Source organism: Pagrus pagrus (genome assembly GCF_965226575.1).
Source record: "Pagrus pagrus genome assembly, chromosome: 8".
NCBI classification, from domain to species: domain Eukaryota; kingdom Metazoa; phylum Chordata; class Actinopteri; order Spariformes; family Sparidae; genus Pagrus; species Pagrus pagrus.
In genome coordinates, this window is record NC_140192.1 from 24669363 (window position 1) to 24688513 (window position 19151).

A 19151-nucleotide genomic window follows, 5' to 3' on the forward strand; every position below is an offset into this window, starting at 1 on the left:
CTTCATGCTGTACACGCTTTATTTAACCCAGCCTGGATGCATGAGGCGTGTATAATGTATTTCATGGCACTTAAAACATAATAATAATAATAATAATAATAATAATAATAATAATAATAATACAAACTGTGCAAAGTAAAACCCAGATTGTTTTTAAAGGAGAGGTAGAAACATGAGCCGGACTGGAGGCCGGTCTCTGAGCTGTAGGAGCAGTGGAAGGAGATTTGTGCGACTTTAAAGTGGATCAGTGTTTTGTAATGAATGGGTTTTTTTTCGTCGGTGCGCCTGCCTATTATTAGCTACGGAGGCCTTACAGTAAGTGGAGGTGGTTCCATGACGGTCAGAGCTGCAGCTCTGCAGCGCACCGACAGGCTTCAGATCGGCGGCGATCGTATTTTTGGCAATGAAATCGGACTAATCGCGTTGATCCAGAGGAGCTTTCCTGAAACATCTGCGGCTCGGCCGGTCTATTTTCAAGCCTCGATCACCTCGCCTTGAAGATGAAGTTAAACGCCAGCCGCCGTCAGGTGCCAGCCGCATCCGATGGAGCCCTGCTTTCTGTCTCGTTCATCGACCAGCCAACCCATGCAGCACTTCCTTATGTTGCGGTAAGAGGGACGCTACCCTGCGACTGTTTTTTTATTTCCTTATAATCGCTGTTTTCTGCGTTGAGCCAGATAAACAGGCTCAGGAGTCAGTGACGGGGTGTTACATAACGTGTAATGCAGCAGAGCCTCATGACTAGTGTCTCGGTGGCGGAGGGACTGTTCGGTCCTCCTGGTAGGAAATGCACAATTTTATCATCTTTGCTGTGGATGATAACTGAGGCTGCACGCTTATTTACTGGCGATTTAATGACGGGTTGTAGTCTGAGGGTGCTGTGTGGGTTATTTTCAATATGTGTCCATGTGGAAAAGATGAATTAATTCGGGAGTTGCGCAGTGGAGCCTGAAACAGAAAAGGGCATATGAATGAGCAATATTAGAGGCGGTGTATCTGTATAGTGTCATACAGGCCCAGCCTAAGGTCACGGATGCTTTTGGACATAATGGAGGTGAGGGCGAGCCCACAGGATGCAGATTGTGCAGTCAATGAAAGGCTGGGTTTTATGAATGACTGCAAGTGACCGTTTGAGAAATAGTAGCCCGTAATAGTAATCTCTAGAGGACTGTATACACATGAAGGTATCTAAAAGCTACAAGACTGTTCTCTGGTTGTGGAACATCATCCTGGAGGATCAGAGATGTGTTTGTGGAGCAAAAACTGGGTCTTTAAGAAGGGGGCAGATATATTTGTCAATCATTTATTTATTTATTTATTTATTTTTGGCAACCAAGGAGCATCTGACCTCATTCACAAGAAGTACGCTCTGTCTAAATCTAAATGTGAATGACATCTGATCAGAGGTTGTCAGTGCAAGTCTTTCAAAAAGAAGGGGAGGATGCTGCTGGGGTCAGAGCTCAGATGGTGGTCTGCTGGTGTTTGATGACTCAGTGACATGACAGAGCTTGGCTCCTTGATGTCCTGTTTGAAGTTAGAGCTACAAATAGATCTGGACCACAGTACAGCACGGCCGCAGCCTATCCCAGCAGGCATGATTGTCATCTGCTGCTTATGTTTTTGTTGAATAAGGACAAAAAAAATTATCATAGATGGAGGACATTGGCTGTGACACAAAGACACACAGGCTACAGTTCCCTTGGAAACGGGCTACCTAATTCATCAGCCACCATTTTCAAGAGACGGAAATAGTCTATTTACCTATTCCCTCCATTTCATTTAATGAGGTTTTATTTGTGGATGTCAGATTTCTAGTACTCATTGTTCTGATTCAGCCGTCTTTGTACTGATAAGCTTTAAGGTGAGGTTGTTTGGATTATAACATAGGAACCATACATAGGGAAAGGTATTTTAGGCTTGCAGAAGGGGATTAAAGAAATATCTGGATATGATTGCATCAGCTTTTATTAACCCATAGTATGCAAACTAAAGCATTCTGGTTCCAAATATTGAATGTTTTTTTATTCAATCTCCCAAAATCCACCCTTTTCTGTTTGCTTGTTCCTTTAAATTTTTTTTTTCTGTCAGGAACAAGGACAGGGAACTTGTGAATGGGCACAGGCGAGTCACGAGACCATCCATTGATAGCTCTGCAGGCAGAACGAGCAGTGCAGATGAGGAGTAGTCACAGTGTCTAATATCTGTATTGATCAATGTTCCTGTACTGTTCAGGACGATAGTTTAGGATTTCAGGTGCTGATGATGCAGCTTTCTCTGCTTCTTCATGTCTCGTCAGGTCCCAGTTGACAGATTCTGATATGGACTATGAGAGGCCAAACGTTGAAACTATCAAGTGTGTGGTGGTGGGAGACAATGCCGTCGGAAAGACGCGACTCATCTGCGCCCGGGCCTGCAACGCCACACTGACTCAGTACCAGTTACTCGCTACACATGTGCCCACAGTCTGGGCGATTGACCAGTACAGAGTGTGCCAGGAGGTGAGTATGCAAATTACACAATGAGAACAATGGTTGTTGAGGGTTTTTGAGGAATTAAATCTCTGTCCACGCAACTGAATAAATCTATGCATGAGGCACATTTAGCTGTGAGCAATTTATTCACTAGTGACTTGCAGAAAATATCCCTGAATGTGTCATCTCTTATTAGGTATTAGAGCGCTCCAGAGATGTGGTGGATGACGTCAGTGTGTCCCTCCGCCTCTGGGACACTTTCGGAGACCATCATAAGGACCGGCGTTTTGCATACGGCAGGTGAGATATTGTAAAATGTAAAGTTAATCTACCAGAACTTGCCAAATGTCCAAATTTGCTGATCTCAGCTTCTTAAATGTGTGAATATTTTCATGATTCTTCAGCTCTCTATGGCAGTAAACTGAATATGTTCGGATTTTTGCACAAAAGAAGACAGTTTAGGACGTGATCTTTGCCTTTAGGAATCATTGACATTTTTTAGCATTTTCTGACATTTTACAGACCATCTAATTGATCAGTCAAGAAAATAATTTGCAAATGAATCATCAAAGAAATCAGAAGTGATTGCTGCCCTACTCTGGTACTGCCTGATTTGAGGGAATTTGTCCTGTGTCTTTCCTTCAGGTCTGATGTGGTGGTACTATGCTTCTCAATCGCCAACCCTAACTCTCTCTACCATGTGAAGACCATGTGGTACCCTGAGATCAAGCACTTCTGCCCCCGTGCTCCTGTCATCTTGGTGGGCTGTCAGCTGGACCTGCGCTACGCAGACCTGGAGGCAGTGAACAGGGCACGGAGGCCTTTAGCTAGGTAGCGTGGAGGTCAGAGATTGTTTGAGATTTGTGTTTGATTTAATCTCTTGCCTTCAATATATTCCCTTTAATTTTCAGACCCATTAAATCCAACGAGATTCTTCCTCCAGAGAGAGGACGGGAGGTGGCCAAAGAGTTGGGAGTGCCATATTATGAAACCAGTGTCGTTGCACAGTTTGGAGTCAAGGACGTCTTTGATAATGCTATCCGAGCTGCACTAATCTCACGCCGCCACCTGCAGTTTTGGAAATCTCACCTCAGAAATGTGCAGCGGCCTCTCCTTCAGGCGCCCTTCCTGCCACCAAAACCTCCCCCACCTATAATCACCGTGCCTCCTCCCCCAACCACCACAGAGGAGCATCCAGTCGGTCTTCTTGAGGACCCACACTGTGCTGACGTCATCCTGGTCCTGCAGGAGCGACAGAAAATCTTTGCACATAAGATATACTTGGCGACATCCTCTTCAAAGTTCTACGACCTCTTTATTATGGACACACAGACTTCAGAGGAGACTGAAAGGCCCACTCGTGGTCCTCTCTCCGGACGAGAGCTGTTGATGCGTGCTGCTAGCTTTGATGTCTGCGAGAGCAACGATGATGGAGACAGGGCCAACCTGAGGGCCTGCACTAGTGATGGGACCTTGAAAGACTCTGATGGGGCCCGACGTGGCAGAGTGCTCTCCTCATGGAGCCGAGCTTTCGTCAGCATCCAGGAGGAGCTGGTAGACGACCCTGTCACATACAGCCCCAGGCCCATGACTGTAGTGCACATGGACCAGTCCATGCAGCTCGGTCCTTTCCGGGCAGTTCTTCGCTACCTGTACACAGGTCAGCTAGACGAGAATGAGAAAGAGCTAATGCACATTGCACACATTGCCGAGCTGCTGGAGGTCTTTGACCTGCGGATGATGGTGGCAAACATACTTAACAATGAAGCCTTCATGAACCAAGAAATCACGAAAGCCTTCCATGTACGACGCACAAACAGAGTCAAAGAGTGCTTGGCCAAAGGCACCTTTTCTGGTGAGTGGAAATCATTAAAGGAGACATATTATGCTCCTTTTTAGGTTCATAATTTTATTTTGGGTTACTACTAGAATAGGTTTAAATGCCTTAATGCTCAAAAAACACATCAGTTTTCTCATACTGTCCAGTGCTGCAGCACTATATTCCCCCTCTGTCTGAAATGCTCTGTTTCAGCTCCTGTCTCTTTAAGGCCCCCCTCCTGAATACCCAGTGTACTCTTATTGGTCGACTAACACACGCCTGAGTCAGTACCACTAATAACAACAGAGCAGCTGTGGTAAATTAATCTTAATGTGCCAAACTAGCCCCTCGGCATATATTATGCACGTGTGACATGGTGACGTAGTGTGATGTCAAGGAGTCACAGAACAGAAGGCGGGACCTCTGACGAGGCGTTTCAGGAGCAGTATTTTCTGTGGGAGAGAGGGGCTTCTGTTGGTGTGGAGAGGAAAAAAAAGAAAAAGCATAGTACTCCTTTAAGCAATGTTTATTTTTGTGTTCTGCTTGCTGTAGAGTGGATGTTGGTGTGGGTTAAGTGTGATCAGTGTCTCACCTCTTTATTACAGATGTAGTATTCAAGCTAGATGATGGGACGATCATGGCCCACAAGCCTTTACTCATCTCAAGTTGTGACTGGATGGCAGCTATGTTCGGTGGGCCTTTTGTGGAGAGCTGCACCAAAGAGGTAAGCTTATGTCACTGTTTTTGGTTTTTTTTTGGGCTGTGAAATAGGACCAGCAGAGCTTCACTGCAGACCAAAGTTAGCGCTGGATAAAACTTTTTCTGCAGTACCATTTAAAATTTAATTACTTTAAAATTGCACAGAGCACACTAATGCAGCAAAGATCAATACATGTACTGGCTCAAGTAGAGCACCAATGCACGATTTGGCCTGTGTACAAAGCATAATTTAATTAGAGGATTGCATGTCCGTTGTAATACAATTACGCTGGCTTCAGTGATCCAAACATGCTATAGTCCCATTAACCCAGTTACTTTGTTTTCCTACAATAACAGAACAAAATGCTATTAAAAGATAATGGCCGCGTTTCCCAGATTCGTTAAGAAGCTCTTAAGTGCTAAGATCTTCTTAGGAGCGCTCTTAAGAACGCTGTGAAAGAAGGATGTGTTTCCCAGAGTCGCTCTTAGCTTAAGAAGATCTTTCACTAAGAAGGAAATGTAAGATCGAGCTGACCCACTCTTAACAGCCTTCTTAGCGACCAAATGCTCAGTGATCAAGCGCGTCAGGGAAATTTATATCCTTCACTTTGCGAAATAATAAAACAATGCTCAGTGTTGAAATGCGCTCATAGCTGCGGACCACTGGCGCAAGAAAAAAAAAATAAGAAAATGGTAGATGAAAAAAAACCTTTTTATTGAATTACACGTTTAACTTTTCCGCAACATCTGCATATATGAGTTTATAGTACTACACATAAAAAAAACAACAACCCTGTGGCATTTCACAGATATCAAGGGAACGGGTGTATTAAACTCAGCTGAACCTCATCCAGAGAGGCTTCACCTGCTACTCTGCGTTGCCAAAGTCCGCGCGCGTGAGAAACCACGGCTGCAATACAGCACATTCTCCCTGCGAACCAACAGCGTCGCCGTGCGCGAAGCCAGACGGTTTACATAAATGCATACGTGCGTCAGCACTTCTCCCCACTGGACGTGCTGTCAGACCGGGCTGTCCAGGCAAAGTACCGGCTGCCCCGTGCGGAGATCCAACGGCCGTTGGATCTCTTTGCCTGGACAGCCCGGTCTGACAGCGCGCGCACACACACACGCACTTATGCGCTGATAAAGAGGTGGGTGATCGATCTGCCTGGCATCGATTGATTCAGCACAGCAGCAGCGCGGTGGACAGCTCCCACTAAGAGCTTCTTCAGAAGCTTCTTTGGCTTGATCTTAAGGTTCTCCTAAGAAGGCAGTTAAGAACGCATCTGGGAAACACCCGTATCTTAGCGCTCCTTCTTAGCCGAACCCTTCTTAAGAGCCTTCTTAAGTCCTTAAGAACGATCGAATCTGGGAAACGCGGCCAATGTATGTGAGACAACTTTTGCAGGTAGTTTGAAATGTAGATATATTTTTTCATTTAAAACGATTGAAAATCAAATGGCTCGTCTGTACTATTTTTAGATGTAATGACCAATTATCAGCTTTGACATCACAAGGTTTTTCTTTTTTGTTTATCTTGTTGCTGCAGCTAGAGCAGAACTGGAAAGAGTACAGAGTGATACAGAAAATAACTAGATTTTCTTTCATTTTAGATTTCCTCTGGCTGTTCTGTTCAATGCAAAACACAGCAAAAGCATTGGGCAGCTAAGTCATGCTGTGTCACATGTTCCTGTTTCTAAGGTGCTGTTTCCCAACACAACTCGCAGCTGTATGAGGGCTGTGCTGGAGTACCTGTACACGGGAAGGTTTTGCTCTCGATCTGACCTGGATGCAATGGAGCTTATTGTTCTTGCCAATCGTCTTTGCCTCCCCCACCTGGTTGCACTTACAGGTATTACATTTGGTATATTTATTATCCTGACAACCACAATGTCATTGTGTGTGATCAAGGTTAATGCTCATACTGTAGTGACTGGTTCTGATGTTTCTTTCAGAGCTCTACACAGTAACAGTATTGACGGAGGCAGCGATGATGGGGGCTGACATTGACGGAGATGTGCTGGTGTACTTGGATATGGCCCAGGTAGTGTGACCTGTCAGCCACCACTAAACAGGGATGGCACTTGAAGCTCTTATGTAATGCTCTGGCAAATTGGATTTTTATTAATGAGGGCATTTCTCAGGGAAAACTGCTCTGGAGGATGAAATAATCTTTACACCTAGTGGGTGGAGCCAAAGAAACACAGTTTTCAGAGTGCAAGTCAGCTGTTTGGCAGAATAAATGGCAAAGGATGTTTGGGGCAGTGGGCATGTAGGACAGAGGAGTCTCAGCATGCAAGCTCAGCACTTTAGTTTATCTCATCATTCAGACTCAGATGTGCTTCTGGTTCAGCTGTATTTTCACTTCAGCTCAAGCTCATTAGTGTCATGTGCAAGGCTGGATTACCAAACAAGACCCTTAGGGGCCACCCACATGTTCATTTTGTGGTGATAGCTTAGATAACTTGCTAATTTCTTCAAAATGCACCACTAAAGCACAAAAACAAAATATAAATTGTAGTGAAATACATTATATGCATGTTTTACCTCATCTTTATGCCCAGTCTTGTCTGCAGCCAACAGAGGGTTAATACAGCCCTGGTAATATGTAGCTACTTTGTCAAGGTCAAATATACTTTGTCACTTTCAGCTGTACTTTCTCAGTTGCCATACTAATCCAATGTGCTAAGATTAGCATGCTAATGCTAACATGCTAATAATAGTGTTAAGGTTATAAGTGAATCTCCTGAGTGCAGCTGACAAGCAACAACTGAAAAGTTTATCAAAGCAGCTGAATTACTCCTGAAATTACTCACAAAATGTGGATTAAAGAGGCATTATTATTTTGGAGAAGAAATTAAAACTCAAGCACAACACTGTTTGAAGCTAGAAAGGTGGCAAATATAAAACAGTATGAAATTGTTTTGTCCTTTTAAGGTCAGTTTGTTTATTCATTTTATTCAGTCATAAAAACGAAGAGTTTGATTATTTAGTTTGGGCATAAAAAAACACTCAATAAAGATCTTTCTTCTCTGATTAAAATTTCTTTCCCAAAACTACATAGCACCTTTAAGGGAGAACTTAGCCAAGCAAAGCAGAAAAACATGGCAAGCTGAACCCGAGGTCACCTAAAATGGCCTCTGCAATCTTGTCAAATATGAGTAAAAGTTATTTTTTTCATTCATGCATTAAGGGATAAGTTCACCCAAAAATGGAAATTCAGCCATTATCAACTCAGCCCCACCCGATGGAAAGTCAGGTGAAGTTTCATAGTCCACACAACATTTCTGGAGCTTCACAGCAACACTGTTGCAGCATTCTCCTTGTTGGGACTTGTTTAAAACATAAAAAATGTTAAATGTTTTGCTGACTTACCATCGGCATTGGGGGTGAGTACATAATGACATCATTTTTGGGTGACCATTGCTTTTTAGTCATGTCCCTTCAGGATGACCTCAAATAATGAGGTGTCTGCATACAAAGCAACAAATACACAAATGAAAAATAATGATTTTTTTATGTTGACAGTTCCACGGTGCCCAACAGCTCACCGGCTGGTGTCTTCACCACATCTGCACCAACTACAACAGCGTCTGCCGCAAGTTTCCCCGAGACATGAAGTCCAAGTCCACAGGTAACACACATACCGACCTTTAATGCCCTCTCATGCTTACTAAACGCTAAACTGGCATGCGGTATGGCAAACACTGGTTGCTACAGTACATGGAGACTTGTGTGTCTGTGAGGCCAATTGGATTATAACCGCATGAAATAAAAACATGTTTAATAGGCTTCAAAGGAAATCTGTAAAAGCAGTATTCCACTTCAGTAGGAGTTATATTTAGTTATTAGCGCTTCAGAAGCAAAATGATTATTTAATGATATAGTCGAGGACTCCTATAAATGAATGATTATTGCCTACACTGTTCACGTTTGAGCAATAATCCACAAAGATGATGACATCATTTGGTTTTTGATGGCCTCTTAACTCACTTTTATTATTCAATTTAAAGCAACACTGTGTAACTTTCTGCAGAAAGATAGTTAAATGCTGAGTCTCCATCCATCCATCCATCCATCCATCCATTCATCTCAGATCATCAATTATCAATCAAAATCAAATACTAAATCGGGTCTTTGGCGTTGGACCGGAACAATTAACCCAAAGCGTTGGTATTTGACAATATGGGGATGACACTAAACGCTATCTTTCTTCAGAATTACTTTAAAAATGACATGGTGTTGCTTTAAGATTTACATCATGATGTATCGGTAGCACAATTATTATTTTCAAATTCCTAAAACAGTCTATTCTACTGCAGAGAACCAAGAGTACTTTGAGAAACATCGCTGGCCACCTGTGTGGTACCTGAAAGAGGACGACCACTACCAAAGAGCACGCAAAGAGCGCGACAAGGAGGACTACCTGTACCAGAGACGGCAATGTAAACGCAAATGGCTCTTCTGGAACCTTCCTTCCTCCCCAAACTCAAACTCTTCTTCTGGCTCGTCCGCTGTCATTTGACCGAGCGGTAAGGCCACGCTGAAGTGAGGAACATCAGTGTGGATGCAAGTTGTGAAAGAAACAATAGAAGATAAGCACTGCTGGCAAGAAACGCCCGATTATTCAGGCACACAGTTCCTCCTCCTGTTTGTTTGCCTCAGCAGTCAAACGGCACACCTCCAGGTCTGCAAGGTCAGCTCAATCCAGCGGTTAGAGTAATGAGTTTTGTTCCTTAGATTTTTAGCTTTAGTGTACATGAGACTCAAACCTCAGTGATATGAACCTCACTGACAAATGGCACAGTGTAACTGGCGCAAATAACAACTCATCGTGATTGTTATATGTTCCACTACCTGAGTTTTAAAAATAGGACTCTGCTGGCACAGAACTTTCCACCTATGATCATAATTCTCATCAATTAACCAGAACTGATAACCAAGTGCTGCTTATCAGCTGCAACAACCAGCAATTCAACACAGAACTTCTCAGTCTCAGAGATATAACACTTTGCCCTTAAGTGTTTGTACAATCTACCAAACTATGTGTACAGTATGATCTCATCAACAGGACATAACAATGACATAGCCTGCCAGGAAATCCGTTATTGAAGTAGTTCACACTAACCATGCTGATTATGATTCGCATAAATGAAAATACTAGAAGGGTCCACCCATTTCTGTCCAGTCATTCTATTTCTGAATGTTTGTGTATGGCTTATAGAGCTAAAAGTCATGAGTGTGGACATGCTCTGCATTTATGTATTGTGATCGTGTGATTTGTGGCCTCCTGTCACAAAAGGGCTTTAGTTTACATGAATGCATCCAGTGTCCTGAGACACAGGAGATCCAAAATCAAGGAAAATAATTGTATTTTCTGTAAAAATGCCAGCAAAAACAAACCAGATCACTATTATTTCCTATGTGTTGCTTGATGAGGCTTGTTAGCACACATGTTTTCCGAGTCCTTCAGTTTTAACTTACATGAATGCCTCCGTCAGCTTGATCACTGTCATCCTGGAAAGCAGCACATGATGCATCTCAGAGCCTATAGCGACACTTCCAGAGCTGAAGCGACCACATGTACATTACCATCCCTCTGTGACGATGTGTCTCACGCATCTGTCGCTGGATGTGATTCGGCCTTTAGAGATTTACTTTAGTTGATCAGAGGATGGCCCCCCCCTGACTGTCTGCAGTTGACTGTGTAAGACTTGTACATGCAAGAGGCTTCCTCATGCCTGGGCGAAGTCATCCATACTCTCCTACACACCTCGAGCACTTTCTGGACTCTCCTCCACAGAGACACACACAAGAACCTCCAGTAGCAGCATCCCGGTGAACGGCACCAAAGACAGTATGGTGTCACGACACGCTGCGGCAAATGTGATGAAAGGAACTCTGGGAGGATACAAGACCATGATATTTAAATGTTTAAAGAAAAGAGGTTTCGATCAAATCATTTGTCATGATTTGTTTTGCACACCTCACAGTACCGTATGTTCAAGATTGTCATCTACTGTTGAATTTGATTGTAGAATGGTAGTATTGTAAATTGTACAGAATATCAGATGAACTGCACTTGCATCACTCTAATGTGCAGTTACCTAATATTGTGCACTGCAGGCAGTGAGCAGAATCGTACAGTATTACTGAGTAATACATATACTGAATACAGACTTGACTTATCCGACTTGCATTTAATTACTGTGCAGCTACAAAGTGTTGTTGAAAATAACTGCATACTCATTGTGCTGACCTCCATCTACATCTATTATATACCGTAGTATAAAGTACATTACAGGTAGTTTTAACAAACAGTTGACTAATAGTGAAGCCGGATTACAGTGCAAAGTAAAGTAGACACATGTTTATATAAGTGACATCATAAAGACTCATGATACATCCAAAAAAAACAAAAAAACAAAAAACAAGTCATTGTTTTTTGGAAAAGTAAATTGCAGCATTTGCTTTTGCAGCATATGTTAAAGACAGGCTTGCTTTAATCCTGCATATGATTAGTTTAACTCTTCCATACCATCTTTGACTAGATATTTAGAGCCCAACAAAGAGCTTAAAACGATTTTGTGGTGTGAATCAATTCAGTGACGAAACCAAAATTCTTGCTTATTAACTTTCAACCTAATAACTACAGTGCATGAAGAGGGCTCGCCAAAATAAGTAAGTAAAGTAAATAAGTTGGTTCATTGTCATTTCAAGTGTAAGATATAGATTAGTAGTGGTGCTGGTGCTATAAGCAGTAGCTCTAAATTGCTCTCAATTACATGTCATTTCAATTGATCAAATGTTTTGGCACACGTGGTCAGACAGTCAGCAGGAGTATTGTTCTCTTTTCAGAGCCATCTTTTTAGAGCCAGATCATCTGACTAATAAAAAAAATAAAGGCCAGTTTTTCACCCAAATTACAGCCTATTCTAATAATTTAACGGCAGGAGTGTTATAATTTGCCTTGGTGGTGTGATTGAAACATTTCATAGACATGCATTTCATTCCTCAGTGCATTGCATTTATCAATGAATCTTCTGCTGATGTTTTGCATCAACAGCACCTCATGCCTTAATGTACAGTGTAGTGTATGTATGGTATCGAATGTAAAGTAGTGTTACTGTGGTTATTAGTTTGTTTGCTATATGTTCAGTTACCATGGTGCTCTCTAGGTTGTGTGTGCGTGTGTGTGTGTGCGTGTGTATTTGTAAATGTACTTAATCCATCATTTGGATGTAAAGCAGTCGATTCGGGGATTTCGATGTGTGTGCATTAGTTTGAACACTGCGCAGGTTTTATGTTCTTTTAAAACTGTCATCACAAAATGAATTAATGACTCTGACCATTGAGGCCACATTAGATTGACACAATGACAAAACATACATTTGTGACATTAACCATTAACCCATGAAATGAATGCAGGGATTTCAAATTTGTTTCATTATTTTAAAACTGCTTTATGCTAACGAGTTCCAATTTTGGAGTCTGCATAATAAAAAATATAATAATAAAAAAAAAAACTGCTGAGATATTGCAGCCACTGGAAGTTAAATTGTAACTCAAACGTGTAAATAGTAATTGTGTGATGACTTGCAACTCAAACTTGGCAATTGATACAAGCTATTGCATAGTTTAACATAGATACTGTTTTTGTACTATGCATACTGAAATGTCTGACTTTGAAACTACAAACTTGCACTGCTTTGTAGCACCAGGTTCTATTCAAATTGCATTAGAGGGTATAGCAAACATCATTAGATACGTAGACAACATCAGGTAGAAAAAAAAAAAAAAAAAAGATTAGATCATAAATTACAAAGAAGTTGTCACTGGGGCCCTTTTCCATATGTTTGGGTGCTAATATCACCGCTGCAGAGAAGCACAAACCAAAGGGAGCTTTAGCAGCACCAGGAATATATTATATATGCTGCACAATCACTACTGCATAGTTTAAGAGGCCTTGTTCAGAAATGGTTGAAAATTAAATAAATAAAACAAAAATAAAAAACAGAAGAAAAAAACTTGAATGTTTTCTCAGTGTTCAAAGCCTTGATGACATTTTCCTTAGTCATCAGGTACTTTTGTTCTTAAGAGCTGTTTTTATTATTTGGGAGCTGTAAATCTGAAATTCTGTAGCATGTGTTCTTGACAATGTGTAAATAATATTTACTAAATAAAAAGAGGAGCAACATGTGCAGTTTGGGTATGGCGCCAGACTCTTTTTTTAAAAGTCTTCTCACTCATGTCATATGAAACTTCTGCAGCCTCATAGGTCAGCAGGAGCGCGTGCACACTGCGCAGAGGCGGCAGGCACAAGTTGGACCAGAAGAAGAAGAAGAAGAAGAAGCAGAAGAAGAAGAGGAAGAAGAAGAGGAAGAAGAAGAAGAAGAAGAGGAAGGAGGAACCTGCTGCCCAACAGAACAGAGATGGTAATATTAATTAATTACAAATTAATATAGCTGCCGTACGAAGACTGCAGTGTTTACTCATGTCCGTCTCTTTCTCAACCGACACTTGATAAATAGCACAGCCCTTGTCGACATGTAAAGTGTCATAGGCTAATGTTACACTGCATAAATATAAACTAGTTAATGTTAGCCTAAACAACTGAAGGCTAGCTTCGAGCTAATGTGAGTGTCACTGCTTATTAAATGAGGCCGCTTCTAATACTGTCGTCACGGGTCAAGTGGATCGTTTTATTATAACTATGGATAAGTTATCAGGAAATACATAAGTGAAAGTAATGACACTGCTGGGTGTAACGTTGGCCAAATGACGCCAATGTTATTGATTTAGCTAATTATAGTAAAGCATTAGCAGCACGTAATTCATTTTTGGCAGTGTGCATGCTTTCATTTAAAGTGAATCAACGCTCAGTGATATTGTAATTTAACAGTGACATTGACTGTAACGTCAGAAATACTAATTGAAACCAGTGTCCTCAAGCAAACCAGGATGAATCTCATGCACATGTTAGTGCTGTTGATGTGTCAGACTAGTCCGACAGGTTTTCAGGTCAGGTGCTGTGTAAATAAGCTCAGACTGGTTATGACTGCACAGAACTACAGGTGAAATCTAAAACTTTTATAGAATTCATACACACATTTTGAGGTATTTTTATGTAAAACATGCCAAAAGTCTTAAGGTCCAGCCTCTGAAGTGTGCTTTTCTTTGTCTAATATGATAATATGCTACATATCAATAGGTTTTGAACTGTTTCTCTCTTCTTTCCTTCAAATATTCTTATTGTTTTAGGCAAGTTTTATTTTTTAATTCAGAAACTTGGTCTGGCATTTAAAGCAATGTTGGCAATATATGCATTGATCAATTCGATTATGACATTCAATTTGGTAGATTTTCGATGATGAAAATAGTTGTTAATTGTGGGCCTACCTTAAGCTGTGTTATTTTTTGATGTAATTTATATTTATTATTCACTTGTTCACTGTCCATACGTGAGCAGATTGTAACATGACATGAAAAATGAGACCCTCTCCGTCTCTCTTGGTTGCCTATACAGGCCTGTGGATGATTTGTTGTTTAATGCTGCTGGACTGCTGATTTCTTTTTGAAGGACTTGAAGTGCCTCGTCTGAGTGCCTCTCTCCACTCACTAACAAAGAGCAACAGTAGCTAACGTTAGTTTAGAGATGGAGTCAGCCATCATAAACTAATGACAAAACACGCAAGTTCCATAGAGATCCTTTAAAGCATTAAGGTAGAAGAAGCACTTGAATTACAGTCATAGCTGCACGATTAGGGTGACCAGGTGTGCATGGTATTTTTATTCCATCTCCCAAATATTGAGATGATGTCCCTTGTTTTAATTGGTAATACTTTTCAAATAGTTAGTCAAACCACTGCAGAACAGATGCTTTTGACATGCCTTTCTAAAATCTGACTTTTATTCAGTGGCAGTGATGAGAAAACAGGGAAGGCAGTCATCATTGGGATATGTTTTGTTATATGTCAAACTCCACAAATGTAAGTAAAAGTACAGGTCAACATGTCACCTTCTTTGCTGCCTACACTACACCCATTTATTTAGGCGATGATTTAGACAGAATATGATGGAAGCCGAAACTTGTAACAGCAGCTAAAATAACTAGCATTTAACACACTGTGCAGATTTCCCATCGATACAGGTCAAGTCATGACATATAATCATGTAGTCATGCATGATATTGTTAAAGAAAACATTTTGTGATTATTTTAACAAATAGTGCAACTGCAGTATGATTCATCATTAGATGGAATAATTTTTCACCATCACACTACCATTGTCATCATCACAGTTTTCACTTTCACTGAAAAACACTATTAAAATCATGATGATGTGACATATTGCAATTTCAATAATATTTCAATCAAATGTGCAGCCCTTGTTACAGTGTCTCCAAACAGAATTTTTATTTACCATTTAAGAGCTATACTGCTTAACAGATGAATGATGTGCAACTTAAATTGTTACTGAGCTGTCATTCATTAAAAATGACAAGCAGTCTGTATCTTCGTCTTTGACTGTCAGGATATAATTGGCTGTGTTTCAGTCAGACCTCATTACTTGGCAAATGAAGAATACTATTTAATTTAAAATGAACAATTCCTGAACAAAAGTTATTTGTCTGTTGTTCTGCAGGCTGTGCTGGCACCTGTTCTGGTGTTATGTGCTTGTGTTTCGGGGTTTTACAATGTGGAAGCACAATCGGACACCCTGAGCTCTCTGGATTCTGCTTTCTGTTAGTAAGTAGCCCATAATGCCTCACAGAGCTGTGGTCATAGTGTACTTGCAATGACAGATAAACTATAGTCAAAATGAACATGGCAAAGACAGAAGAACCTGAACTAAGGTTAATTTGCTCACTCATTGTGGCACTTCTTGCTCATGGCAGTATCGAGCAATGTTTATCTCACGTTTATCTCTATGTTTATCTCACGATGTGAGCCCTAAATACAGAATGGAATACAAAAGTGTGTAGAGTGAGTTTCATCATTTATCTTTCTTCCATTAAGTGGTGGACTAGAGGTGATATATCCAGGACTGGACATTGACAAATGCCTCGTGATTCCAAAGAATCAGAATCTCCGAGAAAAAGTCAGCACAGTTTGGAAAGCTCCGCAGATTTACTACTCTGGAGCTCACAAGGTAAGAGCATGTATATGTAGTGTTGTAAAAAGTACCCAAAAAGGCATACTTGAGTAAAAGTAAAGATATTGTGTTTAATATTACTTTCTTAAAAATGACAGTCATCCACATGATTGCACTTTAGTAAAAGTATCTGATTAAATGTATTAAACTATCAAAAGTAAATTATACATATATTTACATGTACATACTGTATACTATGGGTCAACGGATTATTGGCCTGGATGATTATCTGATCCCATAATCAACATTTCTGTGTTTTTCTTTTTTAATCTAATTGTAAATAAAATAAATTAAAAAAATAAACTTTGGCTCTGATGCCACATGTAATCTGCAAACTACTAACCAAAGTTATAAATAAATGTAGAGTTAAGTATCAAATGTCCCTCCAAATTTAGTGGAGTGGAAGTATAGCAGAAAATGGAAATACTCAATAAAGTACAAACATCTTACATTTGTACTTAAGTACAGTTTTTGAGTAAATGTACCAATTTACTTTCCATCACTGTGTGTGTCAGTGTGTTTCTGTGGTTTAGGCAGAGTAATCAATTAGTTCTACTTGGCCTGTATTTACATTTCCATTTATTATTATCCCACCACTGCAGGTTGTTAAATAAGGGACTATCACCCACTTTTTCATCTCGAATAGTAGACTGAACTGTCACAAAACAGAAATATTTTACACATTCAAACTGATCCATTGGTACATCATTATCTCTGAATACTACAGTAGATTTTAGTCCTCACCTCCCTGTGTCATGTTCCTCATACCTCAGACAAAGAGATCTGCATTATGTTTCTCTGAGTCTCTTGGGCCATTTTTAGACATTTTACTGTGCTTGAAATGTTTTCTTTGTGTAGTCAGTGTTATTTGGCAACCGTGCACGTGCTCATTTGCACCACTAGAGTGCAGTATTAGATAAGACAAGCTGCAGCTATTTCTCAAAAGAACAGGATTTAAGTTATTGCCAAAAGGAATAAAAGCTTCATAACATTTAGAAAAGTATAATCATTAAAAAACATTGAAGTCATATTTTAAATGTCATGATGTACTCCAGTTTTGAGCTTCAGTGCCACCTCGTATTATCTATATAACCTATACCGACCACTGATAGTTTGCAGTCATTTCTGTTGCCAGAGGGTGGTGCTAGCACATCATACTTGCAAGCCTTATGAAGGAACGATTGTGTTAAACCATGGTTATGTCCTGTCTACAGTTTATACTATTCTGAATGTCAAATAACAAATTGTGAAGAAGATAATACTGTCATTGTCGTTCTTAATTCAGTCACTGAACTGGCTGGTAAATACTCTAATCTCTGTTTTTAACTAGTGAAGCCACAAACAAGAAACATCCATCCTCAGTTAGGTTTCATTACAGTAATTATTTTGAATATCAGCAGACAGCACACAAAGCTGTTTATGCTTTAGAGGACCAGTGTAAGAACCTGTATTCTTTAGTGTAAACTCATGTTTAATAAATACATTGTTTGTGTAAAAACTCAAACCATACCCTAAGACTGAGAAAGATTATAATTAATTTATCTAGAGGATAAAGCTGTTATTGAAAGAAAGACAGTAAAACTATAGTTTGAAGTTTGAGTGTTTTATTCTGCTATGCTTGAGATAAAAATGATTTAATAGATAAAAATTTATGATAAAACAAATTATTTTTTGAGAAGAGAATTACAATGACTGTATAGATCATAAATAACTTCTATACATACATAAACTGAAAGGAAAAACACGTTTGGAAAATGGGTTGGCAGGACATGAAGTAGGGCTTAAATGACGTGTTGTATGTTCCTCTTAAAATACTTGCTTCTGTCATCATGCCAGATAGAGAGTCATTCAAATGATCTGTGCAGCATTCATTTATTTTTATGTGGATTTTTCAGTGGATCATCTTCAGTGTAGTTTTCTTGTTGAGCGACAAATTGAGTGAGAGATACTGTTCCCAGTCCACAGAACCCCTGCTGAAGTTGACAATGAAATCACATCGAGCGCACACCAAATCCTATATCAGTAAATTGAAAACTTAAATTGAACGCCACCTCGATTTAGGAGCTAGTTTGTGAATTCCAGAGCTAAGCAGTCTAGCTTGAACATGATCTATTGCCCTTCTCCTGCCCAAACTCCATTTGATCTATGGTCGTATTATCTATAATGCTGTCTTACATGATTCTCTTTTATTGCCAGAATCAGTGTCAGACAGCAAAACAGATTACATGTTGGATTAAATCAATACAAACTTTATTTACTGGGCTCTGAAATGTAATTCTCCATTTCTTCTGACACTTTGGTAAACACGCACTATTGAAGGATCAGATTGTTGCCTGTGGTTCTGTGGTTGGTCTGCTGGTCCACCACGCTTTCTGTCACCGTGCCATACTGCCAGCGCTGCTGCTATTCTCTGCCACTCAGCCCGTGTACCCAGTAGTAGGAATACAGAATAGTGGCCGCTCATGCTCAAATCCACCCACAGTAACACCCACTTCATTACTGGGACGGGATGCATGCCTGCTGAGTAATTGTAATGGAGCGCAATGGGCAGAAGTCCCATACACCCGCCTCTAAATAGGTGCTCATGACCAAAAACAAAAGCAAAGGGCCACAGAAACTGCAGATTTCTGTGTTCAAACTTCAGAGCAACGATTCACCACTTGAACTTATGTGTTAACAAAACCTGGCATGTGTGTTAATGAAGCATTTTTAGAAATCCTAATTACACTCAAAAGCTTTAAAAGCGTCCACAGTTTGAAGCAAGTGAGATATGTATTGTCTAATGGGATTTACGGCAATAACAACATGACTTGGTTACAATGAGTCTCGTGAATATATTGATAATAAGGATTGGAAATGTAACAGATATGACTATATTCTTTTATTGGAAGATGTGCAGAAATGATTGTAATAGGTCTGAGTACAGATTGTTGAAGGTCACCATGTAAGTTTTAAAAGACATTCCCTCACTTAAGAGAAACTTTGCTGATTTTCAACCTTTGTATCAC

General features: G+C 40.3%; 2 protein-coding genes across 4 annotated transcripts in view; both read left to right on the top strand.

Annotated features, from left to right (window-relative positions):
• The first annotated feature begins 259 nt into the window (after window positions 1-259).
• Window positions 260-11026, top strand: rhobtb2a (Rho related BTB domain containing 2a). 2 transcript variants are annotated; one of them, XM_084359827.1, is made up of 10 exons: window positions 260-608; window positions 2297-2498; window positions 2668-2771; window positions 3117-3302; window positions 3383-4326; window positions 4896-5014; window positions 6691-6841; window positions 6945-7033; window positions 8518-8623; window positions 9312-11026. In XM_084359827.1, the coding sequence occupies exons 1-10, from the start codon at window positions 544-546 to the stop codon at window positions 9512-9514; spliced, it is 2169 nt and encodes a 722-aa protein (XP_084215953.1). In that variant the 5' UTR covers window positions 260-543; the 3' UTR covers window positions 9515-11026. The 2 variants fall into 2 exon arrangements, with proteins under 2 accessions (XP_084215953.1, XP_084215954.1); XM_084359828.1 differs by lacking the exon at window positions 260-608 and adding an exon at window positions 738-780.
• Window positions 11027-13316: 2290 nt separating this feature from the next.
• pebp4 (phosphatidylethanolamine binding protein 4) overlaps window positions 13317-19151 on the top strand; it is a 63526-nt gene continuing 57691 nt past the window's right edge. For both annotated transcript variants that reach the window (XR_014623201.1, XM_084361107.1), the window contains exons 1-3: window positions 13317-13424; window positions 15634-15737; window positions 16008-16140. Coding sequence is in view for 1 of the 2 variants with exons in the window: in XM_084361107.1 (XP_084217233.1) it covers window positions 13422-13424; window positions 15634-15737; window positions 16008-16140 (240 nt within the window). In the remaining variant the exon portion in view is untranslated. The remainder of the gene's footprint in view (window positions 13425-15633; window positions 15738-16007; window positions 16141-19151) is intronic.